This window comes from Muntiacus reevesi, chromosome X (assembly GCF_963930625.1).
Source record: "Muntiacus reevesi chromosome X, mMunRee1.1, whole genome shotgun sequence".
Classification (NCBI taxonomy): Eukaryota; Metazoa; Chordata; class Mammalia; order Artiodactyla; family Cervidae; genus Muntiacus; species Muntiacus reevesi.
Window position 1 is genome coordinate 14,685,973 of NC_089271.1, and position 26,199 is coordinate 14,712,171.

A 26,199-nucleotide genomic window follows, 5' to 3' on the forward strand; every position below is an offset into this window, starting at 1 on the left:
TCCTGCCTTGAAAGTCACGAAGTATTTTCTCTCATCCTCCAATCACTCGGGCTCAGTTCCGAAAAAGAGCAACCAAAACAAAAGCACAACAATGTGTCCCCGATCCCGCTCCTTCCCAAACACTGAAATATTTCTGAACTTTTCCCGTAGGATAATAAAGGTACCGGCACATCTCTCCTAGCAAACTACAAATCCCAGGAGGCTGCACACACAGCACAGTGGCTCCCCCATTTCGGAACGCCGCATTACGCTTCAATACTGATCCGGGTCTGCGAGCCGTGGCCGCGCTGCCTGCTGGGACTTGTAGTCCGCTCCAGAGTCCGTTTCCCCCTCCGCGCAGACTCGCGCGGCCTCTGTTCGCCCTTCGGCCCTGCAGAAGCCCAGCCCCTGCTTCAGTGTTCCCTACCCCCATCCCGTCCTGTCCCCTCGGGGGCCAACCTCCTCCGGTCACGTGGGAACCCTGTATGCGGCGATTGGCGGAGTGGTTCAGGGGCGGGGCTCGAGGCCCTGAGAGGTTCCGTGCCCCTTGTCGGGCCGCTTGTTTGGCTGCTGCCGTCACCTCATGGCGACGCGGGTAGAGGAGGCTGCGCGGGGAAGAGGCGGCGGCGCCGAGGAGGCAATTGAGGCCGGACGGGGCGGACGGCGACGCAGCCCGCGGCAGAAGGTCAGTGTGGGGGCTGCCCGCCTTGTTGCCGAGTCGGGGAAATGCTGGGGCTAGCTGTTTTGGGGTCCACCTCTTCACTCTCTCGGGTTACCTTTTAGCCATGGGGCGAACATCCGGCCCTCTCCGGTCCCGGGGGTGACGACAGTGGGAGCAGGTGGGCAGAGTGAAACCAGGATGGGTGGGGTGGGAGGGCTGATGGTTGGGGACTGGCGGAGGCGGGAGAGAGGGCAGGGGGCGTACCCTGGTGAGAGGGGGAAGGGGTGCTTGGCGGGGGCGCGCCAGGTGTGACAGCCACGTGCGGCCGGCGTCGCGGGGCCCCGGGCACCAGGTGTTCACTCTCCCAACCCCCGCCCTCCGCGTGCTTCCCGTGCTCCTAGCGCTGGGCACCACCGTCGAGGGGCTACCGGGGGTCACGGACTCGCCCTCCTCGCGCCCGGCAGGTGCGCGGGGCGCGCTGCGGGGTGCGTCCCAGCGGCGCGGGCAAGGCTGTTGCGCAGTAAGATAACGGCGCGGGATCTGGGGCTGTGCTGCGCCCCCCTTTTCCCGCGCCACTGCGCGGGCTGGCGAGCGCGGCCGCTCGGCCTCCGGGACCCAGGCCCCGGGGCCAGTGTCCCGGTGCCAAGGGCTTGGCTGCACGTGGGGCGGGCGGTGGGAAGAAGATGCTGGAGGACCTGGGTCCCGCAGACTTGGGAGGAACATCACGGATAGCCGGTCTTCCCAATGCAGCCCTCCTTCCCCCTCTATTTCTCCCCCTTTTCTTACTTTATTTACCCCCCACCCCACCCGGTGAGCGGACAGTGGAGCGCTTCCCCTACATTGGCCTTTGGTCTCTCTCAATCTGGGAGTTGCGCTGGACCGTTCCCCCTGCCTTACTTGACTCACGTCAAGGAGTTTTCAATGTCTCCCTGGATACAGGAAAATCAAGACCTTCAGAATGGGAGAATTCTACTTGTTCTGGAGTCAGTGGGTGGAGTTGGAAAAAGATTGCACAACGAACGGGGTACAGGGTTTTCAGGGCCCAGGAAGAGAGAAGTGCAGGGAAACGGACTGGAAAGGTGGAATCTCGTCTTGTTCTTTGCCGGTGAACAGATTGAAATGTTCAACTTGTTGGACGTCCTGCTTGATCACTCGGGCCTGTTTAATGTTACTTAATTATGCATTTGAATACTCATAAAGATAACTCCTTTAGGAAATTACGAAATAATATTTCTAATGCGACTCGTGAACTTGAAAAAGAACAGAGGTTGGTTTTCCCTCTGTGCAGAATGTCATAAGAATTAGCTTTGGGGGACCTGTTTCTAAGGTCAGGTGTTTTCACGTCTCTGCATGAGAGTGTCACTACTTCTCAATTACCTTTCTTTCTCTCCCTCTCTTTGTACTCAAAAAGAAAGATCCAGTGCTTGCAGGACTGAAAAAGAAGCTGTGGACTGAAGTAACTCTAGGGATTCAACACTGTCACTTTGGACACCTCACTTACTCTCTGAGGGTGGGGAACCAATCTCTGTTTGTTTTCGTAGGTCCCCCAGAGGAGGACCCCAATGAAAAGCCACTGTAATTGAGGACATGAGTTCCCTTTTATGCCCTTAGCAAAAGGATAAAAAGTCTGAATTAGGAACTGAGATTTAACCAACTAGCATTTTAAAAGACCAAGAAGTAATGACCCTTTGAGGCAGTGCTCTGTTTAACAGCTGGATGAGAAGAGACCTGTGTGTCTGTATTGTCTCATTTTTGTTGACTTACATCAGGCCCCTTTCTTCTTTGCTCAGGCTATTCTGGGCATCTTTTTTCCTTTTGATTTCCAATTGACTATGACATGGAATTGAAATGCATGGTTAAACATTAGTTTTTGAATTTTTATTAAAAAAAAAAAGGATGAATATCTTATGTTTGCAGAAGTTACTTTTTAAGTTATTTCCTTAGGACCCTTCATTTTTTATTTCCTCTGGGCCAGTAGCTTGAAAACATATTCCTATTTCTAACTTGACCTCTGCCCTGTTTTTTCAGGAAGCAGAAATGGTGTTTTAACTGATTGCGTTGTTTTGAAAATATTGAAGGAATTAAAGAGGACAGTGAACATTTTGTCACTTTTGGGTTACATTATGGGACTTAAAGTGAAAGACAGTTGAAGGTGGTCTTTGTTGCTTCCTGTTTGTCTTAACCATCTTGTCATTCTTGACCTCAGGTAATTTTGCATTGTTTCATAACTATGGCTGATTGAATGGTCTCTTGAGGTATCTTTTTTCTTTTAACATTACAGTACCTTTCTAAGAGTCTCTTGAATTGTCTAAAACTGTGCTGAGGTGATAGCCACTTGCTATTGTGCCTGTTGCTATTTAAGTGTTAATTAAAATTAAGTGAAATTAAAAATTGTTTTCCTCGGTATACAAACCACATTCCCTGTGTTCAATAGCCAGCGTGCCTGGTGGCTACTGTATTAGGGTAGATGTAGAATATTTCCATCATTGCACGTTTCACAGTTCTCTTGGATGACACTGGTCTAAAAAGATGGGATATTACTTTGTTAAATATTCCAGGCATTTTTAAGAACCCCAGTTTCATTCATAGTACTTCTTAAATCCCTATGTAGAATTTGTGGGGGTTTTTTGGTTTGTTTCTATTTTTACTAGAATTTGTTTTATAAGTTTGAGTTTTCAAAAAATTAATAGATTTTTTTTTTGAGCAGTTTTAGGTTTACCAAAAATTGAATGTAAATTGTGGAGTTCATAGGGCACCCCTTTGCCCTATTATTTATATCTTGCAACTTTGTGGTACATTTGTTACAGTTGATGAGTCAATATTGATATATTCGTACTAACTAAAGTCCATAATTTACATTAGGGTTCATTGTTGGTGCTGTACCTTCTAAGAGTTTTGACACATGTATAATGAGATATATACACCATTACAGATATCATACTGAAGAGTTTTACTACCCTAAAACCTCCATAATCATGTTAGAACCAAACAAAAAGTAACTGGGAAGAAAGCTGTGGGGAGGGAGAGGCACAGGGATTTCTTTGGGATATTAGGTTAAAACTCCCTGGGTAAGCAGAATCAGTCCATGCAGTCAAGTACGTCAGTTGCATTATCAATTACACAATTATATACCAGCTCTACACCAACTTCACCGATTCTGAGCTCTGTTATTTAATAAGATCTAACAAATTTGTTCTTCCTCTCTTCCCCAAACCACTGGCCACCACTGATCTTTTTACCGTCTCTATTCTTTTGCCATTTCTAGAATGTCTTAAGGTTGATTTTTTTTCCCTCTAGATTTTTGTTTGGAGTGTTAAAAATTATTTAACTACTATTAAACTTATTTTTAGATCAGATAAAAAGGATAAAGGTATATGGGATCTGTGCTCAAATTAATGAAATCTTACATTTGTGTGATGACCTATAGTGTTTATGGCATATTTGCACATACATTAACTCTGTCAGCATCACTCATGCTGTGGAGAAGGCTGAGCAGCTGTCATTGTCCTCATTTATAGATGACAAATTGCTCAGCAAGGTCACGGAATTAGCCCAAGGGGTGAAGCTGAGTCTGGAACCCAGTACCCTTTCATCATGTTGTTTCTTTTTTTTTTTTTTAGGCACTGAAGGCCAGTCATCTGTTTATTTATTATTATTATTATTCATCATGTTGTTTCTTAGTCTCTAAGTCTTGTCCAGCTCTTTGCAACCCCATGAATCTACACTACAGTAATAAGTAGGTGGTAGTGGGCAAATGGGCTTCCCAGGTGGCTCAGTGGTAAAGAATCCACCTGCTGTGCAGGAGACACAAATTAGATCCCTGGGTCCGGAAGATCCTCCGGAGAAGGAAATGGCAAGCCACTCTAGTATTCTTGCCTGGAAAACCCCATAGACAGAGGAGCCTGATGGGCTACAGTCCATGGGGTCACAGAGAGTTGGACACGACTTAGCAACTAAATAGCAAACAACACTGGGCAAATAGTATGGATTTGAAGTCAAGACTCCTGGCTCTTGCCACTTATTAGCTTTGTAGCTTTATAGCCTTGAGCAGGTTTTGCAATCGTTCCAAGTCTCAATTGCATCATCTGTAAAGTGGGGCTAATGCTAATCCCTAACACATAGGACTGTTGTGAAGCATAAGTGTTGATGTGACTTGTTCAGCACAGTGCCAGGCATGTTAAAATTTTACTTGGTCTGGAGGGGAACATATATGAGAGATCAATTTCTCTTGCTTTCAGGGTGTTATGCTGTAAATGTGTCTTGCATGCGTTCTCAGCGTACTCAGTCACTTCAGTCCTGTTGGATTCTTTGCCCCCCATGCACGGTAACCTGTCAGGTTCCTCTGTCCATGGGATTTCCCGGGCAAGAATATTGGAGTGGGTTGCCATGCCCTCCTCCAGGGGATCTTCTCGACTCAGGGATTGAACCTGGATCTCCTGCATTGCAGGCGGATTCTTTACCCACTGAGCCACCTGGGAATCCCAAATCTATCTTCCAACCTTTGTATTCTTCCCTCTTCCCAGAATCTCTCTGTGATCGACTTAATGAGGAAAAATCAGGTCAGGGTGGGGCGAGAGTATGGGATAGGAAGAAACCATTTGATTATCTTGTTTTTTTCCCCATTTGCAAACTTGATGAATTTCCACTCTCTTAGCACAGAGATTAAGTAGTAAGAATCAAAGTGATCTTCTGTTTACGACATTGTCATCTAATTCTATCAGCAAGCTTTGGTAAATTTTATTTTCATGGAGAAGCAAACAAGCAAAGCAGTAAAAAAGGAGACCAAACACAGCACATGCCACCTTCATAGATCATAATATGTTTGTCACAGTCATTTATGATGTTACTGGAAGGTGTTGTGTATGTTATTTTGTGTCATTTATATTGGTCTTGACTAGAGAAGTTTTGTTTAGGAATGTACATGCCAAATCCAGATTTTGTAAAACGGCGCATGTGATTTGCCTTTGTGTGGAATACTTCACAGAAGGAGTCACTGTAATAGTTTTCTTTTCAGTAGATGTGCTGTTCAGTTTTACACTTTTCAGAGTTGTGTTTCAAAGGAAAGGAACTCACTGTTTCCTGCATTGCGCTAAGCACTTGGAATGTATTTGCATTCTAATATCTCCTTACCTCTGCAGAATAGATGATATCCCTGGGTGTATAGATAAGGCATCTGAAGCTCAGTCAAAACAACAACCACCAAAAAACCTTACTCTTATTAAATAACAGAGCTCAGAATTGGTGAAGTTGGTGTAGAGCTGGTATATAATTGTGTAATTGATAATGCATCCGACGTACTTGACTGCATGGACTGATTCTGCTTACCCAGGGAGTTTTAACCTAATATCCCAAAGAAATCTCTGTGCCTCTCCCTCCCCACAGCTTTCTTCCCAGTTACTTTTTGTTTGGTTCTAACATGATTATCAGTAACTTTTAGTTATTACAATAGATGTGACAGTATTTAAAGTGTGCAAAGTGGTATACAGATATTAATGTAATATTCACCACCATTGAGAATTAGCTATGTTTAGAATTTTTCCAAGCAGAGCATTTCTAGAGGAGGATAAAATAAGTCAAGTGACCCTTTAAGAGTTTGAACTTTGATTTTATTTTTTTTTTAGTATGTTTTTATAATTCAGTCTATTTCCTAGTTGAAATTCTCTTAAATTTTCTTACTTGAAGGAAATACATATAAAATCACCAGTGTTGTCCTGTTGACATAATTTTATTAACATTTATTGCTCAGGGTACTGATTTGCATTCTGTATTACGTTTCCAAAATGGTCCCCAGGACAACCCTTATTACCCACCACTTCCTACTCTGTAGTCTGCCATGAATAATATTTCTAAGCTACCACTTTTTCATTTTTCTTCTTTCCCTACTCAGAACAAAGTAGAATGGTTTGATGAGGAAGATGTGCCAGTAGCTTGGAAGCACGTTTCATTAAGGATGTTATAGATTGACATGTGGGGCATATTAAAAGTGAGAATGAAAAAAAAAAAGTGAGAATGGGAACTTCCCTGGTGGTCCAGTGGCTGAAACTCCACGCTTCCAATGCAGGGGGCCAGGGTTCAGGTTCAATCCCTGATCAGGGAGCTGAGCTCCCACATGCTGCAGGGAAGGTACTGCATGCCACAGCCAAAACCCAGTGCAGCCAAATAAATAAATAAATAGTTTTTAAAAAGAACGTAGTCATTTTGCATAATTTGCAAGTGCACCTTTATTCAGATATTGTTATAAACAGTTCTTTTGCATGGTAGCAATATATATTCACTGTATCTAATCTTCTCACAACTGTAGAAGATAGGTCCTGTACATCTCTAGTTTATAGATCAGGAAACAGAGGTTGACCTTCCAGGGCCACACAGCAGGTAGTAAGTGATATATTCAAAGGCCAGGCTCTTTGGGCTCTGAAGCCATTAGCCATATTCCATGTGTCTTGTGGGCTTTCTAAATACATTTCTTGAGGATTGTAAATGAAAATGTGCTCTTCATTGAATGTGAATAAAACTTGGTCGTAGGTAAAATGAGTAATCAGTTTAGTCACTCAGTCGTGTCCGACTCTTTGCGACCCCATGAACCGCAGCATGCCAGGCCTCCCTGTCCATCACCAACTCTCGGAGTTTACCCAAACTCATGTCCATTGAGTCGGTGATGCCATCCAACCATCTCATCCTCTCTCGTCCCCTTCTCCTTCCGCTCTCAATCTTTCCCAACATCAGGGTCTTTTCAAATGAGTCAGCTCTTCACATCAGGTGGCCAAAGTATTGGAGTTTCAGCTTCAACATCAGTCCTTCCAGTGAACACCCAGGACTGATTTCCTTTAGGATGGACTGGTTGGATCTCCTTGTAGTCCAGGGGACTCTCAAGAGTCTTCTTCAACATCACAGTTCAAAAGCATCAATTCTTTGGCGCTCAGCTTTCTTTATAGTCCAACTCTCATATCCATACATGACCACTGGAAAAACCATAGCCTTGATTAGATGGACCTTTGCTGGCAAAGTAATGTCTCTGGTTTTTAATATGCTGTCTAGGTTGGTCATAACTTTGCTTCCAAGGAGCAAGTGTCTTTTAATTTCATGGCTGCATTCACCATCTGCAGTGATTTTGGAGCCCAGAAAGATAAAGTCAGCCACTGTTGCCACTGTTTCCCCATCTATTTGCTATGAAGTGACAGGACCGGATGCCATGATCTTAGTTTTCTGAATGTTGAGCTTTAAGCCAACTTTTTCACTCTCCCCTTTCACTTTCATTAAGAGGCTCTTTAGTTCTTCTTCACTTTTTGCCATTAGGGTGGTGTCATCTGCATATCTGAGGTTATTGATATTTCTCCCAGCAATGTTGATTACAGCTTGTGCTTCTTCCAGCCCAGCGTTTCTCATGATGTAAAAATGAGTAATAGATTTTGTTAAATGAAAACAAATTATGAAGGGTGGGGTTGGGTCTTTGAGGGTATAGGGAAGCTATAGCAATCCAGGAACTGGGGGAGTTGTGAGCCTTACAGCTTTTGTTTCATCCCATTACGCCCTAAGTTGACTTTAAGACGTTTGATTTAGGAGATGTGTTGCAGTGTGTCTCCCTGTGAAGGCACCTCCAAGTTTAATTTGGATGAATTGAAAAGGAGAGGGTTAGAGAGAGACCCTGCCAAAGTCTACACAACGTAGTGTTAACAAAGAGCTGAAGGGGTCGGGTTAAGTGGGATAAGACAAGGAGAAGGCCAAAGGAAAAAAGAGAAAGTTTGATGTTTCAGAAGTGCATCATGATTGGTCCACATGGAGCTGGTGCAGGGTGATGTCATAAAGTCAGGACAGGGATGCTGCATTGAGGTAACTCATAAAAAGAGAGGACCACTCTACCTCTCAGGAGTCTGTGGCTTGAAGATGCTAAATGTGTGGCCCAGCCTCTGTCCCTTTGCAAAATAGATTAGGCCCAAGCACATTTCAGCAGCTTTATGCATTAAAATGTCATTTCCTGATCTTCTGTTGCCTAGATAGGTGTTTAGGCTGACATAGGTATCTCTCAGATTGTTGTTAATCCCTGAATTACACTTTTAGAGCTAGAAGTGATTTTGCAAGTCATAGAGTCCAGCACCCTTCCTTTTAATAAAAGAAATGGCTATAGAAGTTAAATGTGAAATCAAATGCCATCGTTCTTGAATTAAAAGGCAGATGACCTGCACTGTTTAAGATAGATGTTAGCACCGACCACTATAGATAGTAACACTGACTTCTTCTTGGCTTTTTTACCAGTAGGAGAAATCAGTTGCCCTTGCCCTAACTTCAGCACTGGCTTGCCCCTCTCTTCTCATTTGTCTCATTAATGCCCCTGTTCTTTACATGCTGTGACAATCATTCTGGAGCCTTTTGCTGCCTAAAGTTACAAGTTGGGACAACTCCTTGAGATTTCCCTGATGGTCCAGTGGTTAGGACTTGGCACCCTCACTTCCAGGGCCCCAGGTTCAATTCCTGGTCCAGGAGCTAAGATATCACCCTTTAGGATAATTTTGAGGATTCAGTGAAGAAGTATATCAAGTACTATTGGAGAGGCTTCCGAATGAACCAGAGCAACAAAGAAAGGCCAAGGGCAAATGGCTTATACCAAGTCTCCCTCACCGCCCCCCCGCCCCCGCTCGTGTGGGTTATAGTGATTGGTACTGTAGTGCCGTAAGCAAAGGGAAAGAGGCTGATTTGTTAGGTGTGGTCCTCCCACCCAATCCCAGGGCATGTCCCCTAGAGATGGATCTGCTTGGTTCAGGAGTGTCTCCGACTCTGCTTTCACTGAGCTGGCCTCTCATCTCTCTGTCCCTGCTCCCCCATGGCCAGGGTGGCAGTTCTCAAGCTTTTTGGCTTCAGGGCCTTATTGCATACTCAAAAATTATTGAGAACCCCAAGAAACTTTTGTTTATGTGGGTTATATATCATGATGATTCCCATTTTTACAGATTAAAACAATCTTAAATTATTATTCATTTAAAAAATCACCTGGCCTTGTACCAGTTACCCATTGTTTTACATTTTTGCAGATTTCTTTAATGATTGGCTTAGTAGGAGATAGCTAAATTCTCAGATCTGCTTCTGCATTTCATCTGTGGAAACATGCCATTTTAGTTGAAGTGTGTGAAGACAATCTAGCCTCACACACATATGTAGTTGGAACAAGGAGGAGTATTTTAATAGCCTTTTTAGATAATTGTGGGAATTCTTTTGATACTATGCCAAAACTCAGCAAGTAGTAGTTCTTGAAGGTTAGTTGCCTGTGAAATCTTATGTAACTTTTTGTACTGTTTTAAAACTATGGATCTATGTTGCACTTTGAATGGATGTCTTTTCTCATGCATCATTTTGTGGTATCATCCATTAGTCATTTAAAAAATACTGCTTTACTGAATTGTGTTGATATTCCAAATGTTATCACACTTTTTACAATATCAAAATCACAAAATTCATCAGAAAAGTCTTTAAGTGTTGGGAAGCTTATAGTGGCAGGTAGTTTTCAAAAATTCTGAATTTTGCTTGAAAACTCAAATTTTATCTTTGGCAAAAATACTGTCAGTTGTTTGCCTTTAAGTGACAGACTCTGTTCATATATATTGGAGAAAATATACCTGCCAAGTACCCAAGTCTGAATAAAGAGCGGTGAACTATCTTTAAAAGAAATTACTGTTAGGTATAAGAGTAGTCCCCCCCACCCCCCAGTACATGATGTAGGACAAAGCCCATGACTCCTGGTATAGTTTGGTCCTGCTGCCTTGATGATTCCAAGGAGCCAGCAGTGTTCCTCATCGTTGTTTTTGTACCATCAGTGCAGATGTCAACACCAAAAAAGACAAATGCCATTTTAGCATTACTATGAAGATAGTTGTTAGCTTGCAGACTACCTGGAAGGGCCCACAGACTGTACCTGAGAACCGCCGTCCTCCGGTGTTATCAGCAGTGGCGTCTGCTGTTTGGTGTTTATTCTCTCAGAAGAGAATAGGCTTATTTTTCATGCCTTTCCCTAAGACTTGTTGTGAGGAGTGTGGCATCCCAATTACTGCTTTGTCTTGCTAATGGAGCAATTCAGTAATCCAAGCAACTGGAATATGTTTATATTAATTCTTGATGACCAGAATAAAGTTAGGTTTTATTTGCTAAAGTTTTGAATATTTGAAATCATGATTTACCATAATTCTTTGTTCATGTGTGTGAGGTATAATATACATAACATAAACTTGGTCATTTTTAGGCGTACAGTTCATTGGCATTAAGACATTAACAGTGTTGTGCAAGCTACACCACCATCCATCTCTAGAACTTTTTCATCTTCCCAAACCGAACCTCTGTACTCCATTCCCTCTCCTCCTGGAAGCCACCATTCTGTTTCCTTTCTTTAGGAATTTGACTACTCCAGCTACTACATGTAAGTGAAATCATACTACGTTCTTTTGTTCGGCTTTTTTCATTTAACATAATGTCTTATTCTGGGTTCATCCATGTTGCAGCATGTGTCAGAATGATCTTTTTAATATTAAATAATATCCTAATGTCAGATACAAGTGCGCCTTGAAGATAGTGCAGGTTCTAGTCCAAACCACTGCAATGAAGCAAATAACACAATGAGGTGAGTCAGACGAATTTTTTGGTTTCCCAGTGCATGTAGTTGTTTACTGTGATTCTTTGTGCTCTGTAGTCTGTTAAGTGTGCAGTAGCATTATGTCTAAAAAAAAATGTACATACTTTACGTTCTTGTGAAAAAATTGCTAATCATATGACAATGCAGAATTGCCACAAACCTTCAGTTTGTAAAAAGTGCAATATCTGCAAAGCATAATAAAATCAGGTGTGCCTTTACCGTATTTCATTTATTAGCTCATCCATCGATGGGCATTTGGGTGTTCTTTATGTTTCTTAACTTTAGATGTGATTCTTTAGGCCATTTCCTGTAGAAACACTACCTCCATTCCAGACTCTGTACATGTAGGTCTCAAATCATGGCTTCTTCTCTCACTTCTTATTTTGCTCCCTAGTTTATCTGTATAATGAAGTAATACTGTCACTATCTTAGAATTGTAAGGCTAAACTAAATAGTGTGTTTTAAATGTCCAGCACTTAGCAATTAGTAAATGTTAGGTTTTTTTTCCTTCCTTTCTCCCTCCACTCAGAACTTAGCCTTATATACACTGTTAACCCTCTTTTGTGTATTCCAGGTATCTCAAACTGATTCTACTTGGGAAGAGTTAACTATCCATGATGAACCTTTTTTTTAAAACTGGTAAAGTGACTGGGTAGATGGTCTAGCTGTACTTTCAAATTGAGGCCAAGTTTAAATGAGTTATTTCAATTTTCGAATTGTTTGAAGGAGATAAATCAGAATGGCTGCAAAAATTAATGCTTAGTAGATCCTTTTTTTCCCCCCTATAATCCATTTTTTCCCCCTATAATCCAATTTCTTACTATAATGTCGTGTAAAGATTTGGGGGGACAAACCCAGAGGTCGGTCAAGCAGGGTGAAGGGAGAAGATGATATGAAATGACTCAAGACAAACTCCTGCAGTCTTCAGACTCTGAGCCTGGGGTGTGGTGGAATAGTGAAAAAATATAGTACTGCTTTTTATAATGCTTCTTATAATACTGGTCATGGTGAGCATTTTAAATGTCTAGCACATAGTTTGGGAGATAACTTTATAGAAAAGTTTTCTCTATTTACTGGCTTCTGTATGAATATGTTTTTATACTCACATGTTCATCCAGGACCAAATGCTTTTTTTCCCTTAATTACACCTTGGAGATTGGTCCTTATTGCCATGGCACTGCCTTACTCTCTTGAATGACTGCCTCCTTTTACCTTGTATGGATGACCATTATTTATTTACCCAGTTCTGGATCAGTAGACTATCTGGTTCCTGTGCATAGCAACAAGTGGTGGTGTGTTGAGTAGCCTTTGCCCTTGAGTGAGAATATCTGTGGAATAAACCTCAGTGGACTCACTGGTGAAAGTGAATGTGCATTCAGACATTCAGAAATAACTGCTGAATACCTCTGCAAAACCAATATGCTACCAAGGTAGACTTCCCAGGACTGTACTGGGGCAACCTGTTTGCCCACATGAAGTTTTGTTTGTTTTAAATCTGGTCAGTATTCCTTTGATTTCTGTTTTCATTTGTATTTCTTTTAATTATGAATGAGGTTGAACTTTTTTTTCTTTCTTTTGGCCTTGCCACACAGCATGTGGGATCTTAGTTCCCTGACCAGGGATCAAAGTCATGCCCCCTACAATGGAAATGCAGAGTCTTAACCACTGGACCACCAGGGAAATCCAGGTTGAACATGTTTTCGTATGTTGGCCATTTTTATTTTTTTAACTGTAATCTGATTGTTCAGAAATCCTTGAAAATTGGATCTCTGACTCATTTGAAGCCCTATTAATGTTGTCTTCTGGCTAGTCTGAAATTTCCAATTAATATTTAGTAAATTGATTTTCCTCTTCTTTAAAAAACAAATATGTGAGTTTTCTGAGAAAGCTCTAGGTTGTCACAGAACACCGGGTTTGAGCTCCCTGGTCATATGGCAAATCCCCACCAGCTATCTGTTTTACACATGGTGATGTGTGTGTTTCAGTGCTCTTCTTTCTTTTCGTCCCACCCTCTCCTTCCCCCACTGTGTCCAGAGGTCTGTTCTCTATGTCTGCATCTCTATTCCTGCCCTGCAGATAGGTTCATCAGTACCATCTTTCTAGATTCTATATATATGCATTAATATATGATATTTGTTTCTCTCTTTCTGACTTCATTCTGTGTAGTTGGCCCTAGGTTCTCACACCTCTTTAGAATGGACTCAGATGCATTTCTTTTTATGGCTGAGTAATGTTCAACTTCTTTATTCATCTGCCGATGGACATCTAGGCTGCTTCCATGTCCTAGCTATTGTAAATAGTGCTGCAGTGAATGTTGGGGTACGCGTGTCTCTTTCAGTTATGGTTTCCTCAAGGTCCCCAAGAGTGGGATTGTTGGGTCATACGGTAGTTTTAATTTCTAGTTTTTTAAGGAATCTCCGTAGTGGCTGTATCAATTTACATTCCCATCAACCATACAAGAGGGTTCCCTTTTCTCCATACCCTCTCCAGCATTTATTTTTCGTAGACTTTTGGATGATGACCATTCTGAGTGGTGTGTGATGATACCTCATTGTGGTTTTGATTTGTATTTCTCTGATAATTAACCATGTTGAGCATCTTTTTGTGTGCCTTTTAGCTATTTGTATGTCTGGAGAAATGTCTATTTAGATCTCCTGCCACTTTTCTAATTTCACATGTGCATGAACCTACCAACTCCATCTGTTTAAAGAAATAGTTAAAAAAAAAACACATATGAAGATGTAAGTTTTAGAATAGATTTGTTTGTAAAAATTTGTATTTGGAAAAAGCCTCTCAAAATACAGGAAACTTAGGAAAGACGTTTGTATTTTCAAAACCGAAGAAGACATGTCTGGGCCACGCTGAGAGTGGGAAGTGCCTGGTGTCTGCGGCTTCTTTCCTCGCCTTGTGGCCAGGCAGGCGTGTGCTCTCTTCACGTTCCTTCTTCATAGTGGATGACTCCTAGAGGAAATTATTAGAAACATGGGGTTGAAGATATTTTTAGAGATAATTTAATTTAATCCTAAGACACAAAAAGTTTTAGGAAAACCTCTCGGTGTCTTAAATACAATCACTTAAAAGTATTTAAAGATATCTCTACCCCCAAATTAGTGTTGTCTTGCCTCCCTAAATCCCAGAGTTAGTTACTGCTAAAACTCCAGCTCTTTCCCAGTGTTTTCCTAAATTCATGCTGATATATCTAGCATGCTAGATTTTTTTTTTTTAAGACGCTTAATGTCTTAGATTTCTTTTGTGACTGCATGTTTGACTTTGAACTTTTATTTTCCAAGGCTTGTGTGTGAAGGGAGCGGAACAGTGTGATGGTGAGAACATAGGCTGTTGAGTTTGACAGACCCGGTTTTGAGTTTTCCCATCCCCTTTTACTGACCTGAAGATGATCTTGGGCAAGTAACTTCACCTCACTGAGTCTCATTTTTCTTGTCCGGGAATAGTGAGACCCACCTCTCAGTGGAGTGGAGAAGGTTAAATGGGAGTAATGGGGCTTGTAATTTCTGAAGGTTCCCATTACCTACTTGAGAAGTTTCTCAAGACTCTGGGGACCAGAGGCGAGCTCAGGATTTCTGCCAGGGGTGAGGAAATGCATCTGTGCCTGCAGCCTTTTCCCCCTGCACCTCCTGTGGCCACCCAACCCTCCATGGGCAGGACCGGCCAGGACCGAGTGTCTGTGCTCAGCGCATGCCTGGCGCTGGCCAAAGGCATTCAAGCTGGTTTAAGCAGATGGTAGTTGAAATAATTAGGAAGCGAACGTGGGTGTTGGCTTTTTTGTTTTTCCTTCAGACAGGTCTTAGTAAAAGAACAGCCATCATTAAAAACATTGAAACAAAATAAGCCAAAGAAATATGGTTCTTTAGCCTCAACAATATTTGAAGGAGCAGAAGTGAAAGTTGTTTTTAAGTTTTTATTTATTTACTTGGGTTTGCCATGTCTGTTAGTTGCATAATGCAGGATCTTTAGTTGCTACAGGCAAACTCTTAGTTGTGGCATGTGGGATCTAGTCCCCTGACCAGGACTTGAACCTGGGGTCCCCTGCGTTGGGATGCGTTGGGAGCATGGACCACCAGGGAAGTCCTAAGTGAAAGTTTTAAACTTTTATTATTATTATTATTATTGGGTCATGCCATGTGGCCCAGGACATCTTAGTTCCCCGACCAGGGATAGAACCCAGGCACTCGGCAGAAGCATAGGTCCTAACCACTGGATCGCAGGGAATTTCCAAAACCTTTTGTTTATAGATGTATTTCCTCTCAGTGCTTTCTACATGTGTATGTATATATACATAATACATGGTGCATGCTGTTTCGTAATTTCTTTCTATATGTAAACTTTGGGACCATCTCCCCCCATTATTAAATAGACTGCTGTGTATTTACTAGGTCAGGCAGGGCATGGATGTTTGTACAGTAGACAGGCTCGTCAGAAAGACTAAAAAAAAAAAAGAAAGCAGTATGTTGCTGTGGTTAAGAGCATGGACTCAGAAGTCAGATGGCCAGGGTTCAGATCTTTGCCCTGCAATTTACTGTGACCTTTGGCAAGATACTTAACATTACCATGCCACAGTTTGCGCATATGTAAAACAGAGATAATAATGGTAACTGGCTCAACATAGTTGTGAGGATTAAGTTAGGGAGTACAGAAAATGCATACCGTAGTGCCTGGCTATAGTATTTGCTGAATAAGTGTTACCTGTTGCTGCTATTGTTTATAAGAGATTGTACCCAAGCAAAGATGTCCAGAACAGTTGTCAGAAAGGGCAGAGTAGGCTGTATGATATAGAATTCTCTGCTTAAGGAGATGAAGACTGAGTAATCATTTACAATTTAAATGAACTTGTTGGCCCTAAGAATTTGCTTCATATCAAATGGTCCAGTGCAGAACCTCCAGTAGGAAAAGTTGGGGCCTGCTGTATCAAGAGTACTTGTAGACTGTTAATAATCAAGATAATCAAGCTGGAACTGGACTTATTCATAAACCAAAGATTTTATAGAGCCAGAGTAAGTCTTTCATTAGCAAATGTTAAGAATAAATCAAAATTAACTGTACAGGAGAAAATGGAAATGTAATACTGTCTTGCTTCTAATGACAAAATAATAATAGGGGTATTTTCTCAAACTAGTGTGATAGCATTTAGACACTCACTTCCCATGGTTTGTTTTCAGCAGCCATTTGACCCCTGTGTTTTTCACTTAGTTGGTACTTGAGCACCTTTTATGCATAAGCTGCCGTTACCTAGGAGCATGTACATACCAAATAAGTGATAACATAATATGTGTGACAGGAGTTTAGAGGTGAAAGGAGTATCTGGAAAGACAAAAAGGTAGTGTTAACTAAAAATAGAGAATGATGAAATAATATTAGAAGGATAACGTGAGATGTAATGACTGTGCACTATACAGATTAATTTAATATCCTTATTTATGCTCAGTGCCACCAGCTGTTAATTTGAGTTAGTTGAACATTTTGGCCTTTCTAAACTTCTTTTTTTTCTGTCTGTGGTAGTCATAATTGACCTATATGCTTTTAATCTGAAAGCCAGAGTAACTTTTAGTTAAATTTCCTATGACATTTTGAAATAGGTTAATGAATATACTGTGAGTTTTCTCCAAAATTGGGAGAATGAAGGACAGCAATAAGAGAAAATATTTGTAAATCATACATATGATAAGGGTCTTGTATCTAGGTGTGTATAAAGAACTCTTATAACTCAATTACAAAATAACAAATAACCCAAATTAAAAAATGGGCAAAGGAGTTGGATAAATGTTTTTCCAGAGGAGATATACATATGGTCAATAAGCACATGAAAAAGTTATCAACATCACTAGTCATTAGGTGAGATACCGTCACACCAGATACCATGGCTGTAATCAAAATGACAGACAATAACAAGTATTGATGAAGATGTGGAGAAATTGGAACCCTCACCCTAAACAGAAATATTTTCCTCTGGGGAGAGAGATTAGACATGCATTGCTTTTCTGATTCTTGTTTAATAATGTAAATTGCAGCTTTCAAAATAAACCTTATTGAGGTAAAAAATACATTCAGAAAAGTATACACATTGTAAAAGCTTAGCCTTAATGAATTTTTACAAAGTGAACATCTGTGTTACTCCACCTAGCTGTTACTGAGCACCTCAGAAGCCCCTACACTCTATGGTAAACATTCCCTTGATTTCTAGCACCATTGATTGGCTTTCCTGTTTTGGAACTTTATATGTAAATGGTTTCCCGTAGTATGTTTTCTATGAGACTCATCCCTGTTGCTGCATCTAGCAGTACTTGGTTCTCTTTGGTGGATGGTATGAACACACTACAATGCATCCATTCTTCTGTTGATAGAAATTTGGGTTGATTTCATTTGGGGGCAATTACAAATAGTACAGCTTTTAAGATTCTTGGCCTTTGGCTGCACATCTGTACATACTAGGGTAAAATCCTTGGGGTAGAATTAACTGAGTTGGAAGGTAGCCATATTGCGAAAGAGGTTTTAAAAGTGGCTGCACCAGTTTATTCTTGCAAAAGCAGAGTTCTTGATTTGTCAACGTTCAACTATAGAAGATAAGAATTTAGTTCCTATAACCTTTCAATTCCCTGCTACTTTGACACTTTAAATTATCTTCTTTAAAAATTATCTTCATTTCTTCAATTGAATACTATTGAATAATTTGAAATAGTAAATCTCTGTTCTCTTAACTTTGTAATGTAGCTTTTGTCCATTTGTGATAAGAGAAAGGTATTAGCCACCTCCCCATCAGTTAATGTTCTTCAAAAAAGGAAGAGGCCGTCTTTTATGCAGAGAGGAAATGTACAGAATTTAAATTTGTACCCCATCACATGACCAAGTAGTGTTAAAAAGGGGAAAACCACCACCTCCCCCGTGAGTAAATGGGTTGACAGGATGATAGAAGAGAAAGTAAGTTTAAACTACTGGTGGAGAATAAAATACTAGAAGGAAGACTGCTCTCCCATGCCTGCTGTCTGTTAGAGCAGGGGTAGCTGTTTAACACCTAATTCTCACGATTTCTGTGACTTTAAAGAGAGCAAGGTATTCGCTTTCTCATTTAGTAGTCCAGTGTGGGTGTTGTTGGTAAGAAGGGTGGCTTTATGTGTGTGAGCTTAGGGGCCCGGGCTGCTTTCATCCTGTGGCTCTGCCGTCTCTTAGGGTCTTGGAGACCTCTGTCCAGTCAGAGTGGGAAGGAGATGGGGGAGAAAGAATGTGTGCTTCTCAGAAAAAAAGTTTTGTTGCAGAAGGGAAAGTCATTCCTCTGGCTCACGTTTTATTGATGGGAACTTCGCATGAGAGTCCCGGTCATGTGAAAGGGGCTGTGAAATGTCGGCCATTCTGAGTGCTCGGCCAGCAGTCCTGGCTCTGCAGGATTTTGGAGGAAGCCTGGGTTTCTGCTGGACAGTGAGCCATCTCTGCTGTACTGTGTCCTAGAGGCTAAGACCTGAGAAATTAACATTCATTAACTTGGGATAATTTCATGTCTTTTAAGGTACTAATTATTTTAAGTGCTGAATTTTTATAAGGAAGTAAGTTTATTTTGTGTGTGTGAAATAAGTTTAGATGTACAACTAAATGGCATTTATTGTTTCCTTTGATACCACTCAGTTATATGGTTTAGCTTTAATTTTCTTTATTTCACTTTTATTGGCATGTAGTTGATTTACAATATTATGTTAGTTTCAGGTGTATGGCAAAGTGAATCAGTTATACATATATATATATCTCCACTCTTTATCTTTGATTCTTTTTCATATAGGTCATTACAGAGTATTGAATAGAGTTCTCTGTGCTATACAATGGGCGCTTTTTATCTGTTTTATATATAGTAGCATGTATATGTCAATCCCAAACTCACAGTTTATCTTTCTCTCCCTTTCCCTCCTGGTAACCATAAGTTTTCAACATCTGTGACTCTGCTTCTGTTTTGTGAATAAGTTCATTTGTACCCATTTTTTAGATTCCACATATAAGCGATGTCATATGATACTTGTCTTTCTCTGTCTGACTGACTTCACTCAGTATGACACTCTCTGGGTCCATCCATGTTGCTGCAGTTGGCATTATTTCATTCTTTTTTTTATGGCTAATATTCCATTGTATATATACTGTGTATATACATACAACATCTTCTCTACCCATTCCTCTCTTGATGGACATTTAGGAGGTGTCCGTGTCTTGGCTATTTAAATAGTGCTGCAGTGAACATTGTGGTGCATATATCTTTTCAAATTATGGTTTTCTCTGGATATCGTCCCAGCAGTGGGATTGTTAGATCATATAGTAGCTCTGTTTTTAGTTTTTTAAGGAACCTCCATGTTGTTCTCCATAGTGGCTGTACCAGTTTGCATTCCCACCAACAGTGTAGGAGGATTCCCTCTTCTCTACACCCTCTCTAGCATGTGTGGGCTTCCCTGGTGGTTCAGCTGGTAAAGAAACTGCCTGCAATGCCGGAGACCTGGGTTTGATCCCTGGGTTGGGAAGATCCCCTGGAGAAGGGAAAGGCTACCCACTCTAGTATTCTGGCCTGGAGAATTTCATAAACTGTATGGTCCATAGGGTCGCTAAGAGTCAGACATGACTGAGTGACTTTCACTTTCACACTTTCACTTTCTCCAGCATGTTGCAGATTTTTTGATGATGGCCATTCTGACTGATGTGAAGTGGTACTTCATTGTAGTTTTGATTTGCATTACTCTAATCATTAGTGTTGTTGAGCATCTTTTCATGTGCTTTTTGGCCATCTTAACTTAAATTTTCTTACTCTTTACAGTTAGGTCACCTCTCAGTGAAGCTTAGAAACTACCATATTTACATCAATTTTACAAATGACTAAGAAAGGAAAAAACTGTCAACCTATGGTATGTGATTGATTGTAAACATTGATTACATTTAATTTACTCCCCCCCCCTCCCATCTTTTCTTCTCTCCCTTCCCTCTAGTTTGTGATTGGCACAATGGAAGAAGCTGGAATGTGCGGGCTCGGGGTGAAAGCTGATATGTTGCATAACTCTCAATCCAATGATATTCTTCAACATCAAGACTCACACTGTGGCGGTACAAGTAACAAGCATTCCCTGGAAGAGGATGCGCGCAGTGACTTTGTAACAAAGGGCAGGAGCTTGGTGAGCCCAGCGTACTGCACACGGGAGTCACGGGAGGACATTCCCGGGCAAGAGGCTCGAACAGATCCTCCTGATGGTCAGCAGGACTCAGAGTGCAGCAGGAACAAAGACAAAACCTTAGGTAATGACCTGATGGCCTCTGCTTGGGGCTTGCACGCTTCACACTTTGCTGCTTTGACTTGTGTTTTTAGCAGCACAGGTACTGATGAGTGGACATGGCCAGTGTTGAGTGTGATGTTGCTCAGCTAACACGTCGGTCATTCTTAGCGAGGCAGGCGGCCTGTTGCTGCAGTGACATGCGGGGGGCCAGGGTAGCAGAGGAGGAAGTTACTTCTCTCTGGATAGTCAGGAATGGGCTTTCGTGGAAAAAATCTGGGGACAACTTGACAGAAGTAGTATTTTTGGGTAGGGGGTGAGGGGGTCATGCTGCCTTGCTTGTAGGATGTTAGTTCCCCCACCAGGGGTTGAACTTATGCCCTTAGCAGTGAAAGTAGAGAGTCATAACCACTGGACCACCAGAGTTCCCAGACAGAAGTAGTATTTGACTTGCCTTGTTTGCATCTTTAATGTAGTCTGACCAAAATTTACTGTGAAAACTATAGATTTATTTGATCATTTTATTTCAAACCTAGTCACAAAACTTTTGAGATGACAGAACGTTAGGTGTAGTTCAGGAAGTGGGTTAAGACTGGGTTTTCAAGAATATGTTTTCTTTTTCTTGCTATCTTTGAGATTTAGGACTAAGATTGTGGTATGGTAAATCTCATTAGGAAATCTGATTTTCCCTTTAATTTTAAGGTTACTGGTTTTTCCTAAGTTTTTCATACTTGCTACCTGATATTAACAGTGTTTTATTTGTTTGGTTTTCTATATGTTGAGTTGGAATGATCTTCCTTATTAAATCCATTGTTTGTTAACTTGGAGAATTTAAAAATTTGTAGAAATATGAAAAATAATCTTAATTCCTTGCAAACAAGACAAATTTCTTCAAAATCAGCAGCCCCAGTTAAATGTGTAAAAGCAGAAGGAGTCTTAGAGAGTTACATATCATATTACCATATGACACAGCAATTCTACCTCTAGTTATATTTCCAAGAGGGTTGAAAACGTGTGCACACGAAATCGTATCTTGGAGTGCTTGAGGTGGCATTATTCATGATAGGCAAAAAGTCCAAACAACACGGTTATCCATCAACTGATGAGTGGATAAACAAAATGTGGTCTGTCTATACAATGGGATATTACTCAGCCATAGAAAGGAATGTATCCTGATATACACGTGGGTGAACTTTGAAGATAGTAAGTGAAAGAAAACAGACACAAATGGCCAAAAATTACACAGTTTCACTTAATATGAAGTATCTAGAATTGGCAAATCCACAGAAACAGAAAGTAGACTAGTAGCTAACAGGGGCCTGGAGGAGGGAGCCTGGGGAATGCCTGCTCATTGGTATGGGGTTTCTTTTTGTGGTGATGAAAATGTTCTGAAATTAGACAGTGGTGATAGTTGTGCGACTTTGTAATAATCCTCAATTGTTCACTTTATTTATTTATTTATTTTTAATTGTTCACTTTAAAAGGGTGAATTTTATCATCTATGAATTGTATCTTAGAAAAAAACAGTGAATTTTCATAAAAATTGCAGGTTACTTTATTGTTTCTAATTGTATTCAGTAGTCATATTTAGTTATTTCTTTAAAAATTCTTATTGATCTTGGGCCAAGTGAGAGAGAATTTGTTACTAAAATTTTCTGTGGATAGAAAAGCATTCTGTTTTGAAGTTAGCCTGCTTGTTTTCATCATAGCAATCTGTACACTGTATATACCAAAGTCATGTTCAATATACATAATATATTTTTTCACCACACTACACGGCCTGTGGGGTCTTAGTTCCCCAACCAGGGATTGAACCCATACCCGCTACAGTAGAAGCATGGAGTCTTAACCACTGGACCACCAGGCAAGTTCCCCACATATGTCTTTTTAATGAAATACCCTTCATGAAGAGTGAACATTAAAAAAAATAAAAATGGCACCTACTACCCAGCTGAAGAAATAAAATGTATCACTTATTTTAAAACACCATTTGTCCCTTCCTGTCTCAGCCACCTGCTTCTCCCTGCCACAGTCCTTAAAATAATACTATTCAGCTCTTTTTCCCAAGGGAAGTGCCATCTTGACATCCTTTTTTTTTTTTTTAATACTAAATTTGGTTAACACACGGAAGATGCTTACTAAGTCATCAGAAGTTATTTAAATTGCTCAAAGGAAAAGATCTGTGTCACCAGTGATTATGAGCGTCTTAGATAGGCAGAGAGTACCAGCCAAAATTCCCTTTGAACTTCCTTCTGTATTCTTACTTGGTCATGAGGAAGCTTTTAAAAATATTTCGCCCTTTGTAACATGCCCTTTGTCTTAACTTGGATATCAGTAGTTAAGGAAGGGAATTTTTAAACCTTCAGCGAGTTCTTTGCACAAATAGCTCACGTTGTTACTGAGTGGGGAAATTTGGGGTGGAGATGGGGAGGAAGGGGTGCCTGCTGATCCAGATTTTAAAAATAGCTCTCTTAATTTAGCTAGTAAATCTCTTATTTCTAGCTATGGATATAAATTATTTTACTCTGGATGTCAGAACATAGGAAGTGGTACTTAGAATTTACAGGTTAGATTTGATCGCATTCTTCTGGGACTTCTTTCTTATTTTTTTAATCACCAGGAAAAGAAGTCTTATTATTGATGCAAGCCCTAAACACTCTTTCAACTCCAGAAGAGAAGCTGGCAGCTCTCTGTAAGAAATATGCCGATCTTGTGAGTATTGAATCAAAGGGGTGAGGCCCATAGAAAGTATAGCAAAATATGTATGTGCTTGATAAGCTTTTAAAAATGATTTTGACATAACTTTTAACGTAAAGTTGTATTTTACTCCATAATTGAAGAGGAGAATCTGATTTCTTGTGGCTTTTTTTTTTTTGCTTATATGACTTCATTTTATAAGAGAACACATTTTTATAGAGCCTTATAATGCTAAAGATACAGCATAGATTTTTTTTTTTTGAAACTCAATCTTAGAGTATTTCTAAGTCTGCCTTTCCATTCCTGTGTTGTGATATTTTAAATGCCAGTCGTTGGAGGGTAGTGGTTCCTGTATTTAACTTTTTCCAAGGGAATTCTAGAGATAAAGGCTCTTAACCATTGGGATTGAAATCATTGTGAGTTAGGTGAGTCTACTAAAACAATACTGTGTCTTGGAAAATATTTATTTAGCATCCACTATGTGCCAGGCATTCCTTTTTCCATCTTTCAAAGAAATTAACCTCATTTGTTCTGCCCCATGTTATTTTAAGTCACATTGATTCCCTTTGTAAAATTATGAAAGCAGTCTCAATATGGAAACACTGCTGTCCTTTTTAAGTTGAAGAATAGGAAAGCCATAAAACCCTTTGAAGTAAGGGCTGTGGGAAACTTTTAGAATGAGTGGTTCTAGTATGCTAAATTAATACCTTTTGTGAAATACTTAGGTGAATCATCATGGACAATTTTTATACATTTTCATCTGTTGTAAACACTACTTTGTGCCAGTGACCGGCTTTGAAAATGAATTATTGCTCAAAGAATTACAGTTGTATTTATTTACAAATGAGTCTGTGTATGCCTCCACTTAGCTGGCATTCAGCAGTCTGGCACCTTCTGTTCAGAGCAGCGGGAAACCCCACACATCAAGGAAAATAGCCCAGAACATTCACAGGTGTAAAGATTGCAGAAGACACAAGGAGGTCAGATTGCTGGCTTCAGGAACATTGGTTGTGGAAGACAGTCCCTGTTGGTTTTATCCACATGAAGAGAATCGTGTGAGAAGTAGAAGAAAAAGAAGACAAAAAAGGGAAAAGAGTAAAAGAAAAAAGCAGCGTAGCAGATTAGCTACTTGACCCAGTGTTGGGACAGCAGCAGACAGTCACACATGGATTAGCAGAAGAAGGGGCAGATGGTGGTCTCGGCAGTCCTTCTGAGACTCACACAGATGTTGGGACTTTGGTTGTTCAAAGGCACATTGTGATTCTCTGGAGCCTGAGAGTCTGCATTTTAACAAGCTCCCATGTGAGGTTGATGACGGTACTTTCAGCTTCTTGGATAGTACTGCTTATGTAGCAAGGGTCTAAGGTGTTTTCTTCATGGCATTTGTTGTGTGTGTGTGTGTGTGGTGGGGTGGCATGGTTAATTTTTTAAAGCACCAGTAATGGCTACATTCATTTTGGGATGTGACACGTACATACATTTGGGATGTTGCTCCATGAGCAACCTCTCTTTGATTTAGATTTTTGCTGAACATAGGAAGGATGAAATGTGTGCTGTTTTCAAAAAATGTTATCAAGCTTTGTTTCTTGATACAAAACTCATTTTTTTAAAGAAGGTAGAGCATATAGATTATGCAGCAGTGAGACCACCAAGGGAGTAGCCTTTTCCCCAAGGATTAGTCCAAAAACTTCCGTTTTGTTGTCACAGTCCTCTGTTGTTGTTGTCACAGCTTCATCTCACATCACTGGCGCTTCTGGCTGCCACGTTCACCAGATAACTTGGGTTTATGAAATTGCCACATTTCACTTGCTAAGTGTGGGTCCTGTACCATGGTCCTTAAGTACATAATGGTACTGTTCTTTCCCGTTCCTTAGTTTGTGTAGATTATTATAGCATAATAGTAAATCATATCTTCTTTTCATCAGAAGTGTCTTGGATATTCTTGACACTTTACTTTCTATAAAATTTTAGATTCTTATTAGCTTATTAGTTCCATGGGAAAAAACACCCCTTGGGGATGAAGAGCATCTTATATAAACTATAGTTGCATTTAAGGAGAATTATACCATCCTTCAGAAATTAATGGAGCTTAAAAACTGGATATCCTTACGTGGGAAAAAAAATGAAGTTAGATCCTTAAACACCATATGCAGTGATGAATTCCAAATGGATTAAGGACCTAAAATTTTAGATATTGTTTAGGTCTATTTAAATACGTTAACAGGTGAATATTTTACCAAACATGGATTAAGAGGAAGATTTCTTATGACACAAAAAGCACTACCGGAGACAACATCTCAGAAATTGGCTCTATTGAAATTAAGACTTTCTCTTCATCAGAAGACACTTTAAAAGAGAGGGCGAAGACACATCACAAACTGGGGAGAACATATTTTCAACAAATAATAACCAACAGAAGATTCTGTGTCAGGAATAGCTAGGGAACATCTACAAATGAATATGATAAAGACAATCAACCCAATGGAAAACTGGGCCAGACACGTGTAAGAGGTATTTCATAGAAGTGGAAAAACATCAAGATATGAAGATATCTTAACATAAAGGTACTTAAATATATGAGGGATATTCGATCTTATGAATATTCAGAGAAATGCAAATCAGGGCCACAGCGAGGTGCTGCTTTATGTTCATTATAAGTGGCAGAAATGAAGGATGGTGATTGATGTTTTAGAGAAGTATATCTATTTGATCTCTTATAAGTTGCTGGTGGGAGAGTAAATGTGCCAGCCGCTCTGGAAAGCTGTGCCATTGTCATGTGCAACAGAACATTTAGAAATCATTTCCCCAAAACCCTAGTTAGGTTCACACCCAGAAGAAATTCTCACGTGGTGTGTATTACACCAGGAAGCACATGTGTGAGAACGTGCGAATTGTAATAGAACCTGGAGACCACCCAAATGCATACTGACAAGACTGGGTCAACAAAGCGTGTTGTGTGCTGTATTTTTTTTTAAATGTATTTATTTATATATGGCTCCATCGGG

At 40.5% G+C, this 26,199-nt stretch overlaps 1 protein-coding gene across 1 annotated transcript in view; it reads left to right on the top strand.

Annotated features, from left to right (window-relative positions):
- Positions 1–517: 517 nt before the first annotated feature.
- TXLNG (taxilin gamma) overlaps positions 518–26,199 on the top strand; it is a 43,575-nt gene continuing 17,893 nt past the window's right edge. The window contains exons 1-3 of the mRNA XM_065915613.1: positions 518–664; positions 20,219–20,522; positions 23,118–23,209. Coding sequence (XP_065771685.1) covers positions 563–664; positions 20,219–20,522; positions 23,118–23,209 — 498 coding nt within the window. The 5' untranslated portion in view covers positions 518–562. The remainder of the gene's footprint in view (positions 665–20,218; positions 20,523–23,117; positions 23,210–26,199) is intronic.